Genomic DNA, 18082 nt, shown 5'->3' with positions numbered 1-18082 from the left:
GTTCCTGGCTTGGTGGTGGCTTTCCCCAGGAACCTGGCCCCTGTCCAGCCACGGGAAGAGGGGCGTAGCTGGCAGCCCCTGAAGTCCGACGGGCCTTCCCCGCCCGCACAGCGAGACAGAGACCCGCGGTAGCCTCAGTGATAGGCCTGCATGTACGTCCATTTCACTCTGGGGTCGAAGTCAGCCTGTTGGCCCGGAGGAGACTGGGGCGGGGCGGGGGGGGGAGCCCTGCAGCTGGGGGTGAGACTCAGCCCAGAACCGTGGTTTCCAAAGTCTGCACATGAGGACTGGATCCCGTGGGGGGCCCGCCATCGCTCCCTGCCCCCTCAGGGCCACCGAAGCACCTGAGGCAGGCGAGGGGCCAGTTTCCTTCCCTGCAGCACCCAGCACAGCTGCACTTCCAGGGTGCGTCCACAGATGGGCAGGCAATAATAGCCACCTGCTCCAGAGGATGTCGCTCAGCCTCAAGGGGGAAAGAAGGACCCCTGCTGCCACGTGGAGGAGCCCTGAGGAGGTGATGCTGAGTGACACAAGCCACACACGGGAGGACACACACTGGGACCCACTCATGGGAGGTTCCGGGTCGTCACACTCACACACAGAGTAGACTCTGGGGCCGGGTCTGGGGGCGCAGGTGGGGGTCCGTGTGTAACAGGATAAAGTCTCAGTGTGGGGAGACGGAATGTTCTGGAGAGGTACAGTGGGGACAACTGCACAGCAGCATGAATGTGCTCCGTGCCCCCTGTATTTCTTAAAACTGGTTGGGGTAGTAAAGTCTATGTTATGTATATTTTTGCACAATAAAAACAAAAGAAAAGCCTCCCCTATTAAAGACTGCAGACTGAAGCCCAAACTGGGGAGAGGTACTTCACGGCACATTTAATACACATGCGGCATCGAGAACTTGGAGGTACACGTGGCGGCTCATGAGTCACAGAAGATCTAGGGGCAAAGGCAGGGCTGGCAGGGGGTCGCCTCAGATCGGCAGCTTCCCAGACGTGCACAGGGGGGCAAAGTCGTGTTAACTGCACGACCCCGTTCTCATTTCTGTCACCAGAGGCCACCTCGAGGCTCTCTGTCCTGCCCCCAGGCTCTCTAGCTCCAGCTAAAGTGGACTGAAAACACGTCCAAGTGGGGGTTCAATCCATCGTCGACTTGGGTGTGTGCAGCCTGGCTGTTTGGTTTCTATATTTCCTGCTTCAGGAGGACAGAGGCTTGGAAAGTGCCTGCTCCCCAGGGCAAGGGCTTGTGTCCGGTGGGGCATCTGCTGGGCAGCTGAGGAGCCTGTGGCAGTCAGAGCCGTACCCAGAGCGTGTCTAGAAAACCCCTCCTCTGCCTCACAAGGTCCCCAAGGCACTGCTCGAAAGGAAGCGAACATCATCTGACCCCCACCCCAACCCTGCGAGAACAGTGCTCCCTGGATGGTGGAAAGTCCCCAACTCCTGGTGTTTCCTTCCTGTCCGGGGCGTCCAGCCCAGCTAGGGTGACCTGCTGCCCCTGCCTGTTGGGCACGCTGGCCACCCTGAGGGGCAATTCCCCAGAAAGCCAAGGGCATCTCTCCTCTAAGGCTCATGGCTCCGGGGGTGTGGGGCTCCTGGCCCTGGGGGATGGGGGGCTCCTGGCCCTGGGAGTGTGGGGCTCCTGGCCCTGGGGGATGAGGGGCTCCTGGCCCCAGGGAGTGGGGGCTCGCCTGCAGCCACTCCTCTCTGGGACAGGGGCCACCTTCAGTCATTCTCATGCCTGGGGTCTCTAGCAGGACCCTCTGAAGCAGGGACCTTCTCTCCCGGACACGGAATCCCTAGAAGTGGGGGATCCCCATAGGATACCCCCTTTGACATCACTGTGCCACACTAAAGACTGCAGCCCTGGTGACCTGATGCCTCGGGCCCGAGGGGGCGGGGAGGGGGGGGAGGGTAGCAAGTGCACATCCCCATCTGGCCTGGCCAGCCCAGTCCCTGAGGCTGGCCTGGGCTCACAGTGGCCCCTGCGCCCCCAGAGACTCAGGGAGGAGGGAGACTGGGTCCCCGTGGACGAGGCCGAAAGCTGCAGAGGGGGAGGCTGGCACTGGCATCTCCGAGGCCTGGGGGTCTTGGGGGCCCTTTGTGTTTGACACGCGCAAGGTGGCTGTTTTATTCCAAACAGGAGTCCAGAGGGAGGAGCGGCCCCCGTGGTGTCGCGGGCACAGGGACATGCAGCTGAAGCAGGGCCGCGGGGGCGGGGCCAGGGCGGGACCGCGGGGCGGGACTCAGACCGTGAGGGAGATGAAGCTGTTGTAGCGCTGGATGTTCCTCTTGAGGATCTCAGAGCAGGGACCCAGCACGCGCTCGAAGCGGGGCCGGTCCAGCTTGACGCACTTGAGGGGCCCCCGGGCCACCACAGTTGCCGCCCGGGGACGGTTCAGTAGCAGCGCGATCTCCCCTGCGGGCGAGGGGGCGGTCAGGCAGCCGGCCCCCAGGGCTGGCCCCGCTGGACCCCGGCACGCACACTCGCACACAAACCCACGCACACACGTGAGCACATCCCGCGGGGCACTGGGGCAGAGATGGGCACTGTCCTGTCCCCCACAGGGACTCAGGCCGCTAGGGGCTCCAGGTCAGGCCCTCCCTGGGGACAGCCATGCCCACGATATGTCCGTTAAGGGTGTCCAGGCCTGCCTCCCCACGGCCCCCCCCACAGCTCTCCACCTCAGGGTCCTTCCAGGGACCCCCGAGAGAGCAGGGACCCCAGACTCACCGAAGTAGTCAGAGGGCCCCAGGCGCCCCACCTCCACATACTCTTCATTGGGGGACCGGCGCTGGAGGACAGAGGCGGTACCCTGCGGACGCCAAGAGGACATGTGAGGGTCAGCAGCTGGGGGCGTCACCCAGTGGGAGGGCGTGCCCAAACACCCCTTCCACCAGCTCCCGTCTGCCTGCCTCCCTTCTAAACTAAATTCGGAGTGCTTCTCCTCGGGGACAGAGGCTTGGGGTCAGAGGCCACCACAGGCCAGGCGGTGGGAAGAGTCTTCAGAAGTGCCCTGGACTGACCTTGGCGAGCTCTTAGGGACTTGGTGCTCTATCAAGGTGGGCATGGCCTCAGGTCACGCACCTGGTGAGAGTGTGGGTCCCTCCCAAGTGGGGGTAGGGGTCTACAGAGGCTGTCGGCTCCATCATGGACAGGGGCTCCAGGGCCAGCATGGAGCCCTCACAGCGGGGCAGCCTCATGCCCCGGCAGGGATGCGCTGGGGCCACAGATGGGCTCTGACCCTAGACCCCTCGCCTACCAAGCCCCTCGGGCCAGTCCCTGGTTTGGGGAACCCGCCCACTGTCTATACCTATCAGCATTAGAGGGCAGGCTTTGTAAGCTGCCCGGAGCATCAAGCCTGCGCTCACCCCTGCACTCGTGCATCAGAGCATCAAGCCTGTGCTCACCCCTGCACTCGTGCATCAGTAAACAGCCTCACTCCTGCTGCTGAGCACTGAGCGCTGAGCCCCAGCGGCCTGGCTCCACGGCTTCCCGAGTAACAGAGACACTGGGACAGGCCACTGGTTTCTTCACCACAGGGAGGATGAGGGCCCCTGCACGCCCCCCCCCACGCTGCCCTGGGGCACCGGGGCCGCAGCCTCTCCACAGCCCCGGTGCCCTTGCAGGACCGACAGACCTGATCCTGTTCGGGTGGGGGGGGCGCTCAGCTGACCCAGCTCAGGTTGCTGGCCAAGCCGAGCCTGGGTAATGAGTGACTTGGCCTCACTGCAGTCTGGGGAAACTCCGTGCGCCTCGAATCTGGGGGCACCAGTCAGCAGCCCCCCAGCTGGGTCCCCGGCGCTCACCCCCGCTCGGCAGTAGGGCCACTTGGCTAGTGGGTGTTTTGGGTGTTTACGAAGCCAGCTGACGAATGGAACCAGACACATAAACAGCCTAGCGAGCACCACCACCGCCCTGGGGCCTGGTGCACACGTGCTCCCGCCCAGCCCCCCAGAGGAAGAAGTCCTGGGCTGGGAGCAACGGCGGAGGGTGACATGCAGGCTCTGCCACTACCTAAGACGCAGGGCAGCTCATCCCAACATCATGTGCGGGCCCTCCGCGCCCTGGACCACTCTGATGGGTGCCGTTTTTCTCAGTACCCCCTGTGCCCACCCAATTCTTCGACACTTGTGTCCTTCAATTTATGCTGTAATCTACGGGCCCTTCATTCCCACTTACATAATTTTTCACTTTACAGAACCACAGGGGTGGAACTGGAGGCATCCCTTCTGCAGAATCACTCAGTGACCCTCCAGGACATCTGTTTTGCAGAATCACTCAGTGACCCTCCAGGCCGGAAGCATCCATTCAGATGCAAAGCCCGCTGTGGGGGCCTAGAGGCTGCTGGGGCACCTGTGAGGCTGTGGAGCCAGAAGATAGGCAGCTGATTCAGAGGCCCAGACAGGGACCAGGGCTTATCCCTGCCACCTGCTCTCGTGACCTCAGTCCCTTGTGGTGGCACAGCAGCTGCCACGGTTCCGGGAGTCACCAAGCGTCTCCCTTTACTATCAGCAAACAGAGAACCCACTGCTTCCTCCTGCAGGTCTCTCACAGCAGGAAAACCTTCCAGAAGCTCCCAGCAACCTTCCCTCACACTGCCCTGGCCCAAGTGGGTCACATGCTCACTGAGGCACAGCCTCGAGGGTGGGCAGCAATGGGGAGGGACTGGGGATCAGGCTGCGTTTGCAGGAAGGAGTAGGGATGGGTCTGGGTGGGCCAGCACGGGTCCACCACGCTGACTGTACACCCAAGACCACCAGCCACCACAAGACTGGCAGCATTTCCTTCCCAGGGGTGCACAGAGCACTGGGCCCGTGAGATGACAAGCCATGACTGCGGACGTGGGGGGGGGGCATGTGCACGCAAGTGTGTCACCATCCTAGCCAGACGCACATGTGTCATCACACATGCAGCACCTGTAGGGAGAGCCATCCGCAAACACACTACAGGGAAATACCCCTGCTCGCCCGGGGCCGCAGCCCTGCCTGCTTTGTAGTAGACACAACCATGAGCTCCGGGATGGACGGACAGACAGGCAGAGAGTAAGCCACCCCCGTGCTCCCTTCCCCGCTGTGATGTCCACGTGGGGGCACCAGGGCCACGTGAAACAGGCCCCCAAGCCTGGAACCCGCACAGGAGCAATCACTTGCTCACTGGCTGGGCCGAGCAGCCCTGCAGCCCCGGGGCCTCTGTTCCCACAACTTGCTTCCCGGCTGCCGACAGGGCTGCACGGACACCCCGAGGGACCGAGAGCCGGCTCGCTCCGGGCTGGAGAAACACACCTGCCAACATGCGAGATCATACTCCTCAAATTCCTCTAGGTGACTCTGAGCCCGGCCCCAAAATACTGCGGTCTCCGCAGAGCGCAGCCTGGGAGGACCCACAAGTAGAGCACCAGCTCCAGCGTTGGGGGGCGGGATTCAAAGTGACCCTCCTTCAGCGCTGCTGCCGTCTGAAAAACCCGTGGAGACGTCAGTCATTCCAGTTCCGATCTTCTCCAGCAGGCGGGTGCGGAGCCCGCAGGACGGAGGCCCTGTCAAGGGGGCACGACGGCAGGCACGTGGGGGTGGCGGCTCCTCCAGGACCCCAGCTACACCCCCTTTAATTCGTCATTTCTGGCGCTCGCGCCTGCGGAGCAGCTCCCTGGACCCATCCCCCCGGGGGGTCGACAAGCGTCACAGAGTCGGAGCCGCGGGCTGGTGGGGGTCGCCCCAGTGGCAGGCTGGACCCTGACGGCGCCCAGTGGAGGGGGGCTCCTGCGTACCCGCATCCACCGGGCCCTGTACGTGCCCTTGAACGGCCAAGAGCCACCGGGAGGGCTGGGAAACCGTTAGAGGCGCGCCAGCCCCACCCGAGGCGGCAGCCGCATTGGCCTCCCCCTCCACAGAATGGGTACCGCAAGAGCTCCAACGGGCTTCACTTCCGAAACAGCTCCACCCACGTCAAGTGGGACAAGCGGTCGTGAGGGCGGCAGACTCTCACGGAGAAGCGAGTAAACACACAGAAAACATGCCTGTGGCTAGGGCGTCCGGGAGGTATTCGCCACTCAACACCCTGGAACCCCGCGCACGCGCCGCTGGCCGTGTTGGTGCACATGCGCGGAGCAGCGAGCTACACGCCCGCACACGCTGGGCAGCGCTGAGCCTGCCCCCGGGGGGAGCGCGTCGCAGGCAGCCCCCCGGCTCCCACTGCACGGACGGGGCTGAGGTTTCCAAAGACGCACACGCTGGGACAGGCTGACGCGTGAGAGCCATGTCTCCTCCGTTCCTCCCAAGTGCCGGAGCTAAGGCACGGCCCCTGCGGAACAGCCGAAAAGCCTCGGAGCACGGGCATCGCACCCCCAGCCCGGGTTCACGCTGGTGTTAGTAGATCAGCCGCGAGGCTGGGGCCCCAAGAAGGAGGCACAGAGCATGACGCTCCAGGAGCCCTGGCTAGTGAGGGTTCTTTCTCCAAACCCGTGATCTGTCTCGTTCCCTGAAGTCAGGCCATTGTCCATCAGGAGCACAGGGAAGTGGCCAGTGACCGACGCTCTGCAGGCACACGCGGTGTCTGGGATACAGACGGCCCCAGATGCGTCCTTGAGCATAACCAGAGGGGCCTGCGGTCATGGGAAGTCGGGAGCAGGGCCGAGGCGCTCTGAGTGAGGGCAGGAGAGGGGCTACCACCAGGGCTCCTTGCAGGCGGGGGTGGCAGGCAGCCCACTGTGGTCCACCCTGGGGTCAGATGGTCCTGGTGCTCAGCCCGAGCCCAGCAGCCACGCCCTGTCCCTGGCACCGCCATCTGCGGGCTCCCTCTGCCGGCTGGCCCCTGTCCCCAGGCACCAGAACCACAGGGTGAGCTCTAGTCCCAAGGCCTCCCCAGGTGGCAGGTTACCCAGCCTAGACCACTTGTCTGCCATCCTCCACACAACGATTTCTGTCCCCCTCCCACGTTGCAGCCACAACCTCGGTCCCTGGCTCCTGCCTACTGATTCTGTCACTGCCCTTGTGTGTGGACGGTCCCTCCACAAGGCTCTCCATCGCCTGTCCCCGCTGCTCCCCACAGCACACTGACCCCTGGGGGAGATGCCAGAGTCCGCTGGCACGCACAATCCCTGCAGGACCCTCACCCACACGGACAGGAGCACCCATCCCATCGAAACTGGCCCCAGCCCTGAGACAGTGGCAGCTGTGAGGTCAGGCTGCATGACACCCCAGGGCTCCCTTCCATCTGGGCCGAATGAGCCAGAAGGCTCTGCAAGCCAGAGCGGCCCCTCCACGGGTCTCCTGGGGGCTGCTCCAGGCCCTGCAGGGTGCTGGTATATGTGTGCAAGCACATGCGTGTGCATTCGTGTGTGCACGTGTATGTGGGGAAGCCCCTGCCAGTTGTGTTTCAAGGAGGCTGGACCACAGGCCCCTCCCCCTGCAGGGTTCAGACACGGGTGCTGCCTTCAGGTCTCCTTCCAGCAGAGTCTCAATGGGAAGAGATGGAACGTTCTGGAGACGGAAGGTGTGGATGGCTACACAGCAGTGTGAATGTTCTCAGTGCCCCTCACGTGTTCACTTAGAAATGACCAAAATGGCAAGTTGTGCATTATGCGTATTTATCACAATTTAGAGAAACAAACATTGTTCAGTGAGGGGCCCGCCGATGATCCCTGTCCGGCCTCTGGCTGTCCTGTCCCTGCCCTTGAGTTTCCGCCCTGGGCCACCCACACATCCCTCTATCTAGCGCAGGCCCCCCTGTCCACCCCCATGCTCCTCAGCACTCTGTGTCGAGCGGCCTCTGGGGCAGGACACACCCTCAGAAGTGGTCCACACCCGGCTGCCACACCAGATGGACATGCAGGGATCGCCCCTCACAGGCCACTCTTGGCCCCTGTACTCCCCGTGGGATTCCCAGGGGCCCTTGCTCTAAGCTGGTGGACTCGACACCCCAGAAACTGACCCATCCAGAGTGGCATGTCTGTCGGGATCTCCCCGAACATCCAAGGGGCCAGAAATCCGGGCAGGACACGTGGGGCCCAGTAGCCAGAAACTGTTCCACCCCTGAGTCTGGGGTGAAGGCCCGAGCAAGAAGCAAGGTCTGGACGTGCAGACCTACAGGGGCACGTTTTCTATTCGGAAAACACGTCTCCCAGATCTCACCGTGTTTCTGATACTGATAACAGAGGCCAGGAAGACCCCATCAAGGAGAAGGTGCTCCTACAAGGAGAAGGAGAAGAAGGGATGGTGGGGGGGTGAGGCGGGGAGGGGACAGTGAGCAGGCAGCAGGGCGGGGGGGATGGCAGGGCTGGGGGTCGGGGGGATGGTTAGGGGATGGCAGGGCTGGGAGGGACGGCGGGGCGGGGGGGGGGGGACGGCAGAGGAGATGGTGGGGTGGGGGGAAGGCAAGGGGGGCCGATGCTTTCCTAAAGATGCTCATCTGTCACTGGCCTTGTTACAGCAAGTGACACTTCAGTTGCACAGTTTTTATACTTTTTTTAGAAAAGGTTCTCATTGAGGTCTAGCCTCAGACCACAGCAAGCTGGCTTGTATGACATCTGATTCTTTGTCCCTAGAACGTTCTAGGCACAGCCCACCCTAAGGCCCTGGGTCACACAGAAGTGCACTTAGTCCACAGCAGCAGAGAAGGTGATATGCCAAGGCCATTAGCAGCCCAGAGTGCCCGGCTTGCCCGGTCCTGCCTGAGGGGTCGGCCGGGCGCACACGCAGGTGGGCCTGGTGACAAGGCTGTCAGAGGACAGGTAAGGAGATGTGTCAGCACCCAGGAGACATCACAGCTGCAGGGATGGGACCTGGAAGCCCCTGTGGGCGTCAGAGGGAGGCGCCCCTGGGCCACACAGAACCTGTGCATGGGGTTCAGAGCAGCCACATCCTGACACACAGGACGCCCCTGAGCGGGTGAGCGACCACACGGTGTCACGTCCAGACAGGGGGACGGGGAAGGGTGAGTCTGTGTTAGAAAGAACTGCGTGTGAGAGTTGACAATCTAGCTTGCACACTGTCTGACTCCGACAGGACGTTCTGGAAAAGGCAGGACTGTGGAGACAGAAGATGGGGGCTGCCTGGGCTTGGAGCATAGGGGGGAGCGGGGGCGCACAGGGGACTTTTAGGGCGGCCGCCCCAGGACGCGGACTTGCGGCCTTTTCTCTGTTCATCTTCTCTGTCTGCAGAATGTCTCCTCACCCCTCGGGCCCCCACCCCTACCTGCCCATCGCGAGCTCTGCCACTGGGACAGTCCCTGTGGCCTCCTGACCCTCCCGCTGAGGCCTGGCCCCTCCTCCATGGGGACCACATCCCTCCTCCACAAACACGGGAGCCCCTGTGGCTGCTGCCCCACCACCCCGACCTGTCGCACAGTGAGGGCACTGGACACACCTGGGGGGATGGCTCCTTCTACCCCCCCAAGGTCCTGGTGAATGGTGGGTGCCCGCCCACCTGGTCCAGGCATCTGAGGGGTGAGCAGGGCCAGTCCCGGCCGGGCTGTGGCCTCGAGAACAGGGCTCATGCCCTTGCTCTGACACTGAGGACATTCACAAACTTAGTTTACTAAGAGAGCAGATGAACCAAAGCTGGAGTTTCCATGGCAACACCTCCCCAGCTGCCAGCCGATGTGCTGAGAGTGGGAGGCTGCCTGTTGGGGCTTTGTGGGAACCAGCTGCCCCAGGCCTGGCCAGGTCCTTGTGGGCGTGCAAAGCGGGCCACCCACACCCTCAGCCGTCTTCCTGGAGCTCGGGAGCCGGCGGGGCGGCGGGGGGTGGGGGGGAGCAGGGCCCACTGTGGCTCTGAAATAGCTGGCGGGCCTCTCTCTACCTGGAGCCCTGTGCCCCCGGAAGCCCAGTCCTCCACACATGGGGTCCACTCTTGGCCCAGGCCCCTGTCCTCCGGGAGCCTGGGACACGGTGGGTCCTGCATGGTGCTGAGGCAGCCGCTGCAGGCTCTTCGGGAGGGACTCTCTGAGTCTGTTGGCCGGTTCACAAGGCAAGGACCTGGCTCATCTGCTGAGGCTGTCATCCAGGAGCTCTGGGGGTCCGAAGTTGAGGGGGTTCACACACAGCAGGTGCACATGGAGCCGGGAGATGGGGAGACCACCTGCCCCAGGAGGGCCCTGCTCTGGCTCAGCAACCTCAGGGCTCAGGCGAGGCTCTAAGCCTGGCAGCCCAGTTCTGCCTTCCTGGCAGGGCTCCCACTGGCGAGCAGGCCCACCCCTGCAGGGCAGGAGGTCTCTGCCAGGCTCTGCCACACCTGGGGGGCCGGCAGGGAGCACACGGGCAAGCAAACTCCACAACCATCTGCTAAGACGGAGCGGAGACACCCAGCCAGGCAGTGGCATGAGACCAGGGGCCAGCCAGGTTGAGCCCCCAGCCAGGGTCTCACAGACGCAGACGCCCTGAGCTGGGCACCCACACCTGAGCCTTGGGGCCCTGAACCGCCTCCCCCCCACCCCCAGCACAGGGCCTGTCCATTCCGGGAATTCGCTCACCTGATGGGTGAACCTTGAGTCCAGAATCTATAGGGCTGGCCAGCTGGCAGGGGGTGTGTCCTCCAGGGGGCACCTGGCTTTCTTAAGAAAAGCCTTTGACTGATTGGATGAGGCCCAGCAGCATGGTGAAAGATGCGCCCCTTCACCCCACATCCACTGATGTGAATGTTAATCCCATCTGAAAAACACCTTCACACAAACACCAAGGGCACTGGGGGCCGGGGCTCGAACAAGTTGATGCACGGAACTCCCTCTCCGAGCGGGAACCACAGGGCCTGGGCCCCTTTCCCGCCATCCCCGGGGGTCAGACCAGCTGCACCATGCGGTGGAGTTCAAGGCCAGGCCAGGAACCAGGGGTTAAGGTGTTCTCACGTGGGTGTGGGCTGCTCCCCAGAGGAAAGAGGACAGCTCAAAGCAGGGTGGCTGCGGGCCCGCACACTCCCTGCAGACGCTCCCCTCACCTGGTGCGTGGCCCGGGGGGTCTCTGCTCCCATGGAAACATCAGCCACAGAATCGCCACCAGGGCTTCTGGGAGCATCCAAGAGATGGGACAGCCCTCAGAGGGAGAACGCTTCCCCCTACAAGGTGCCACCCAAATGAGGCGCCTGGCGGGGAGCAGGGGTGGGGCCTGACCCAGGAGTGTGGCCTGGATGCTGCACTTCAGGCCCCAGAGTGTCCGCTCCCCGCGAACACTGGGGTCCTGCCCGACAGAGGAAAAGCGGGAAAAGTTCGAGTTGCCAAGGAGACCACTTCAAATACATCTTGAGGAGGGCTGGGTTACATTCCAAAGCCTGTGGTGTGCGAGCCTCCGCCCCCATCAACTCTGGGGATGCTGCCCTCCTTGGGCACTTTTTTCTGGAGACCCCACAGGGAGCCACACAGGCTGGCCCCGGGCACAGGTCCGAAGCCGCAGCCACACCCCAGAGCCAGCTCAGGGCCGGGGAAGGCATCTCCCCATCGTCACCCATCACCTGGTGTGAGTAGCAGACGGTCGTGCCATCTCTAGGGCCCCAGACAAGAAGGAGGGGTGCTCGGACCCTCGGGTGGGCCCACATGTCACGCGGGAGCAAGGAGCAGGAACCTGGCCACCGGGATGCAGGGCAGATGCTCACAGGCCGTGTGGCCTTGGGCAAAGGCCCAGCCTTCCCCCGCCCCAGGAGGGACGCCGGCCCTGACTGGGCCTCACACAACACCGGGCACCTCCTGGGCTCAGAAAGGAGCAGCTCACGATATCAGGATTAACAACCCAGGTCACAGCTCCCTTCCCTGGTACTGGGTGAAAGCCCTTCGCCCGTCTGGGCTTATCACATGCATTTAACACTTTTCCTGCCTGTGGCCGTGGACCCGGCTGGGAGGCAGCACATGATGGGCGATTGTGGGGGCTGGCTGGGGTTACTTCCTCACAGACCATGAGCACTGAGGCCACAAACCTCAAAGCCTGTGAGGCTGGCACACCAGACACAAGGGCCAGGTGAGGACTGTGGCTAACAGGGGCCCTTTCCCACCCCAAGGCGCTGGCCCCTCAGGTCTGCTGCCTGTGGCCAGGTGAGCGTGCAGGTTCAAGGTTGCCAGGTACCATATTTTTTAAAGAGTAAGACTTCAATTGCAATGGGAAACATCTTGATTTTTAAATACTGACAATTAATTCAAAGGATTTAAGAAACCACCATGCAGGCCAATACAAACACATCTGTGGCCAAACCAGTCCCGTGAGCACCAGCTTCCAATCAAGGAGTTAAAACCTAGGGCAGGAAAAGATTTGTGCTCCTAGGCCGGCATCACGCCCTCCCCTTGGTCCCAGGTCGTCAGAGTCGCCGGGGGAGGAGGGCTCCACACGTGCACGGCTGGTGGAGACAGCTGATGGGGACAGACAGGCAGCCCCAGGGGCTGAGGACTTTGAGCCACCACGCGTCCCCTCTTGCAGGGCCTGGGGCCCGGCTGGGGGCTCTCATTTGGGTATCTGCTGACACCGGGGGCTGGGGCTGGTGCTGCTGGGGAGCTGAGCCGCTGCCAGGAAGGAGTCCTTCCCCCAGGGCCTGGCTGCTGGTGCTGCCTGGAGTCAGACCTGCCCTGTCCGGGAGGTGGCGAGGACCCCCACTGGATCTGAGGCAGTCTTGGGGGTGGGGGGGGGCGGTCTAACAAAGTGGTGGCTGGAGGGCCCCCTCTGCCCCCTCTGGACGTCATGTTCTTATCCAGGAAATGCCAGGCCCACACAGACCCAGAGAGGGTGTCATGTCTGAGGCCACAGCCATGAGCAGAGGCAGAGGGGAGGTCGCCCACCAGCACCTTTGTGGGGAGGCCCTCAGGCCCCCTGGTGACAGGCCCACGCTCTCCTCCTGGACACACAGAACGACCTCCCAAGATGAAAATCCAACCTGAGCCTCCCCCAGACTCAGCCCGGGAGAAGCTGGTGGGCCGCTCCTGGGACCCACCCCACTCACTCTCAGAACATGTCCTGTTTCTTCCTTCCTTCCATTTCCCTTCGGAAGGAACGTGAGTCACGCAGCCGAGAAGTCCTCCCTGAACTGGAGATTCCTTCAGAAATATCTGCGAGGCTTCCAGGGAGCCCAGGGAGGGGGCCTCCTCCATATGGCACCATGCCCACCCCCCAGGCACCATCTGTCCCGGCAGCGGGGGGCTGAAGCGGTGGCGGGCGGGGTGGGTGGTGCCACTCAGCCGGCCAGGAGCCTCCCGGTGCCTCAGGTGCCACCGCAGACCCACCTTCCGGAAATTTCAGGTCGGTGGCAGGGAGGAGGGCCCCCGACATGTCCTCCTGTCTCACGTCATCCGGGCCTCAGCCGTGCTACTTATTCTCCATGCGCCGGCACTGGTGACCTGGCACACCCTTTCTCATTTTATTATTATTTTTTAATTTTTTTGATGTTTATTTACATTTGAAAGAGAAAGACACCATGCGAGTGGGGGAGGAGCAGGGAGAGAGGGAGACACAGAGTCTGAAGCAGCTCCAGGCTCCGAGCTGTCAGCACAGAGCCCGATGCGGGGCTCGAAACCACGAACTACAATATCATGAGCTGAGCCGAAGTCGGACACTCAACAGACTGAGCCCTCCAGGCACCCCTATTATTATTATTTTTTTAATGCTTATTTTTGAGAAAGAGTGGGAGGGTGTGTGAGTTGGGGAGGGGCAGAGAGAGAGGGAGAGAGGATTCCAAGCAGGCTCTGCACTGTTAGCACTGAGCCTGACATGGGGCTCGACGCCACAAACTGCGAGATGGTGACCTTAACCAGTGTCGAGAGTCAGATGCACACCCACTGAGCCCTCCAGATGCCCCTCCTTCTTTCATTCTAAACCCAGAACATGGCCACAGGCCATGCATACCTGCTGGTTGTGCAGAAACTCAGAAACACCAGCATGGACAGCAAGGTGACCCTGTTGTCACACCAGGCCACCATGCTGCCACACAGGGCCACCATGCTGTCACGCCAGGCCACCACGCTGTCAGACTGGGCCACCATGCCACCACACCAGGCTACCATGCTACCAAGTCAGGCCACCTGGCTGTCACACTGGGCCACCACACTGCCACATCAGGCCACCACGCTGCCACACCGGGTGACCACGCTGCCATGGCGAGGCCTCCCTTTCTCTGGTGGCAAGAGGCACAGCTGAAGAATGTGCCCTAATGAGCATGAACGTGAAATCCTTCCACCCTGAGCATCCGAGGAGGAGGAAGCGAGCCCAACAGGCGGCAGCATACTTCTGGGCCCGCGTAATCGGGGCTTCCCACGGAGAGGCAGGCCCCCCATTCATTCCAGGCAGCGTCGGGGTGGGGGCTCACTCTGGGGGTCTCTGCCCAGCACAGCCCTGCGGACAGACGGCCACAGCAGCTGCTCGCCCCTGTCAGTGACAGGCTGGAGTGTGGCCGACACGGATTACGGTCCCAGAGCCAGCTGTCGCTGGGCCTCGTAAAAATGACTCATGGGTGTCCAGCTCGGGAACCTGGAGCCCCTTTTAAAAACTAACCTGTTAATTTGAGAGCACTGTAGGTTTACACGTTGTAGTCAGAAACAACATGGAAGACTCCATGTGCACTAAATTTACACATGTCCGCCAGGGACAACGTGCCACCAAACTGGAGGTGCCACATCACACCCAGGGGTCCGACGGGGGTTCAGACCCCCCACCTCCATGGAGCCCACACTGTGTTGGCACCACACACCCGGGCAGGGGGACCCAAAGGATTTTCTCAGAGGAGACTCGGCAGCACAGGCGTGAAGCTGTCAGCGGGACAGAGAGCAAGTGTGGGGGGGCCCGGGGCCGCACGCCGGAGCAGCAGGGGCAGGGCGCCCGGTCCCCACACCCCTAATCTCCAGGCAGCACTCACCTCTGTGATGATGAAGAAGTCGTCCCCAGGCTCCCCTTGGACCACGATCTTCTCTCCGTCCTCAAACTGCACAGGCTCCAAGGCGTCGGCCACGGTCAGGCGCTCCCACTTCTCCAGGGACTCTGGAGCAGGCGACAAGGGGCCGTCAGTGTGCCCCGCACCCCAGCGCTGGGCTAGTGCTCCAGCCAAGCGCCACGGCTGCTACTCGGTTTCACGTCCATCAGGGAGCAGGCATCCGTGGGAACGAAGCACTATTCGTCCACGCTCGGCTGCAGAAGCGTTTGTGCTCTGGGGCTGGGCACAGCTTGCCTTCTGTTGTCTTAGGTTATTTTAGGTCAAAATACTTAATTCCAACCCCATGCTTATCGTTACAGCCTGCAAATTCCGTATACCTTTCCACCCCTCCCCACACCTTCCCTTCCTGGTCACTGTCCGTCCCTAACCTTCGGGATGGGAAAAAACACCCAGGACGCCCCATCCACTCCCTCTATAAGAAAGTAATGATTGCCTGGTTAACTATTTCTTTTTTGGCAGAAGAAACTTCCCTGGCCTAGACTTATCAGATACTTAAGTAGGTCAGCAGCTAAAAATACAAGGCAAAGCATTTATTTTAGAACTAGGTTAGGAGCGGGATTTCTCCACTCTCAGACGGCTGCCAATGTTTCCCGTAGCAAAGGATGAGCTCTGGTGGAGCCGCCAGCACACGCGCCCCACGGGCCCGCCGGGAGAGGTCGGCACGGAGGCAGGAGCCGGGCGTCCCCACGCAGGCCTGTACATCTGCCAGCCGTGGGACCGGACACAGCAGGGCCTCAGGGCGGACTGAGCCGGGGGTCGGAGGTGGGTGCGAGGGCCGGCCTGTGAACATGGACGTCTTGTCTGTAGGCTCCCAAGCGAGGCTGCGGGGCGCTCACTGTCCAGTCACACCACCCGGAGGAAGTCTGTTCCCGCGTCTCAGCAGCAGGTCTCTGTCACAGCTGAAACGTGATGCTCCATGGCCTGAAAGTGAAGCCACACGGGGCTGGGAGACAGCAGTCTGTGGGACCCGATTACTGAAGAGTCTGGTCTCTGAGGCAGGATCCCTGGGGGCGGGTTTTGCTGTGCGCAGGATTCCCAGCCCAAGGGGTCCACAGGCTGAGCCTCCAGGGAGCACGGTGCCCTTTCCTGAGCCAGATTTTCAACACTGCGCCCAGGCAGGATGCGAATGTATGCAGGTGCCCCTCGGCCATCACACACATCCTGCAGCCAGAGCCCCAGAGCTGCTGCGTGACCCGCAGGCCTGGGTGGCTCCTGCTCAGCAGTCAGCACGTAGGCGTGGGCGTGCCGAGGGGCGGGTGGCTTCTGCACTCACGCTCCCCCTAGGCCCCCCGGGCTCCCCAGGCCACTGCATCCAGTGCCCGTCAGGGGCCAGAACCTCCAGGCCGAGGCAGGCACACAGGGGCCGTCTCCACTTTCCTTCCTGCTGAGGCAGATCTTCCTACGCTGGACCTTCTGTGCAGCTGTGGCGACTGAGGGCGAAGCATCAGCCTTGGGGTTACTCTGCCTGACTGCCACGGAGAAGGGCTTGGCGGCGATGGATTCATTGGAGGGAACAAAGCCTATGGATGGGGGCTGAGCAGAGTGTGTCAGAGCGCCAGGCAGGCAGTAGGAGCAGGAGGGATGTGGAAGGTGATCGGGGCGCTCGGGCTCCGAGAGAAAGGGGGTGGCGAGGGACCAGGGGGCCCTAGGTTCAGGGATTTCTTGTGGGGCTAAAATACCCCTCCCCCCAGCCGTGAGACCACGAGGACCCGCTCATGAGGCTGTTGAGTTCCATGTCACTGAGTACAGCACTGACCGCCCAGTGCACATCCCTTCATACAGCACATGCAGACCAGGCACCTGCAGAGACGGGCTGGTGGGCACGGGGCCTCCACTGGGGGTGATGAGAAGCTTCTAGAACCAGGGAGAGGGTGGAGGCACAACACCGAGTGCAGACGCCTCGAAGTTGAAAACGACTGTAACGGTGGATCTGCTTTTACCACGAGAGCAAGAGAAAAACCAGAACCTTCTCTCTTCATCTCACAGGACCTTGGAGAGGGTGTGGGGTGGTGCTGCTCCACGCGCGCCCTGGTGAGTGCTGACTCGGGGTCAAATACCCCTCTGCGCCCTCCTGCCAGACCTACTTTACTGTTTTTGGTTAAATTACTCATATTTGCTACAAATAACTGAAGAAATAGAGCAAAGTGTCAGCACAGAGCCTGAGATGGGGCTCAAACCCATGAACTGTGATATCCTGACCCGAGCTGACATCAGGCGCTCAACAGGCTAAGCCACCCGGGTGCCTGAAAATGGGCCATTTCCTGCAGCTTAACTTGACCCACTGAACTGTGGACAGGCTCCGTGTCAAGGACACAGGTGGCCCCGGCTGGCCTCCCTCCAGTGTTGGTTTTCGCTCCCTGGTGTGGGCTGGGAAGGAGCAGATGCACCCCCCACCCCCCACCCTGTGTGGGGCCTTCCAAGCCTGCCTCTCGGGTGCCGGGCCCCTTGCTCCAGGGATCTGGGGCCTGCACTCTGCCTTGACTGAATGACTTCACGTGGCTCCGTGCTTCCTCTGTCCTCAGTGGCACATCCGGCACATCCCCGGCACTCTCCTGGGTTTGGTGACACGCCCTCCAGAGGGACCTGCTCTGTGACTGCCCGGTGCCCTTCCCGGGCTCCGTGCTCAATCTTGTCCACTTGTCCTCGTTTGGAAAAAAGTTAATCCAAAAAGAAGCACAAACGACATAACCCACAGCATCCATCCTGAATAAAATTGTGTGAATATTTTGTCACGATTGCTTCAGATCTGGTGAAGGTTTAAAACATTTTAAATTTGTTATCAGTGAAGTACGGTTGGCCTTCAGCTGTCTTCTGGAGATGTGCAGCATCTTCACGGCACGCCCAGCCTGACTCCCGCCTCTTGCCCCGTGCCGACTCCTCAGGAGCTGGCCTTCCACTTTCGCTGTCAGATGGCTTTGTGGGCACCACCGCACCAGCTCCTCCCGTGGCCCCGGCCCCCAAGGCTTGGCTGGGATGTGCCTCCCAGCTCTTCCCTCTTCGGGCCACTGCTCTCTGGGGGGTATCTGTGTTCTGAAAAAACCCTACCCTGGATTTGGTTTCTGCCTCTGTGGACATGATCTCTTCCAAGTGGTTCCTTCCCATGTGTCGCTTGCTCTCAGCTTTTCTCTGCAGCTCCGGCACCTCTGTTGGTCTATTCGGCACCGTGGCCTTGCCCTCCTCATGTCTGAGATTGG

The 18082-nt window shown here is 61.8% G+C and overlaps 1 protein-coding gene across 1 annotated transcript in view; it reads right to left on the bottom strand.

Moving 5' to 3' along the window:
* Positions 1-854: 854 nt before the first annotated feature.
* The window catches only part of PRKAR1B (protein kinase cAMP-dependent type I regulatory subunit beta), an 89851-nt gene continuing 72623 nt past the window's right edge, over positions 855-18082 (bottom strand). Inside the window, exons 8-10 of the mRNA XM_029945768.1 lie at positions 14814-14935; positions 2734-2815; positions 855-2418 (exon numbers count right to left, since the gene is read on the bottom strand). Of these exons, the coding sequence (XP_029801628.1) occupies positions 2246-2418; positions 2734-2815; positions 14814-14935 (377 nt within the window). The 3' untranslated portion in view covers positions 855-2245. The remainder of the gene's footprint in view (positions 2419-2733; positions 2816-14813; positions 14936-18082) is intronic.

The sequence above is a fragment of the Suricata suricatta genome, chromosome 8 (assembly GCF_006229205.1).
Source record: "Suricata suricatta isolate VVHF042 chromosome 8, meerkat_22Aug2017_6uvM2_HiC, whole genome shotgun sequence".
NCBI lineage: Eukaryota > Metazoa > Chordata > Mammalia > Carnivora > Herpestidae > Suricata > Suricata suricatta.
The sequence above is the reverse complement of the archived record's forward strand: the minus strand, read 5'-3'. Positions and strand labels throughout refer to the sequence as shown.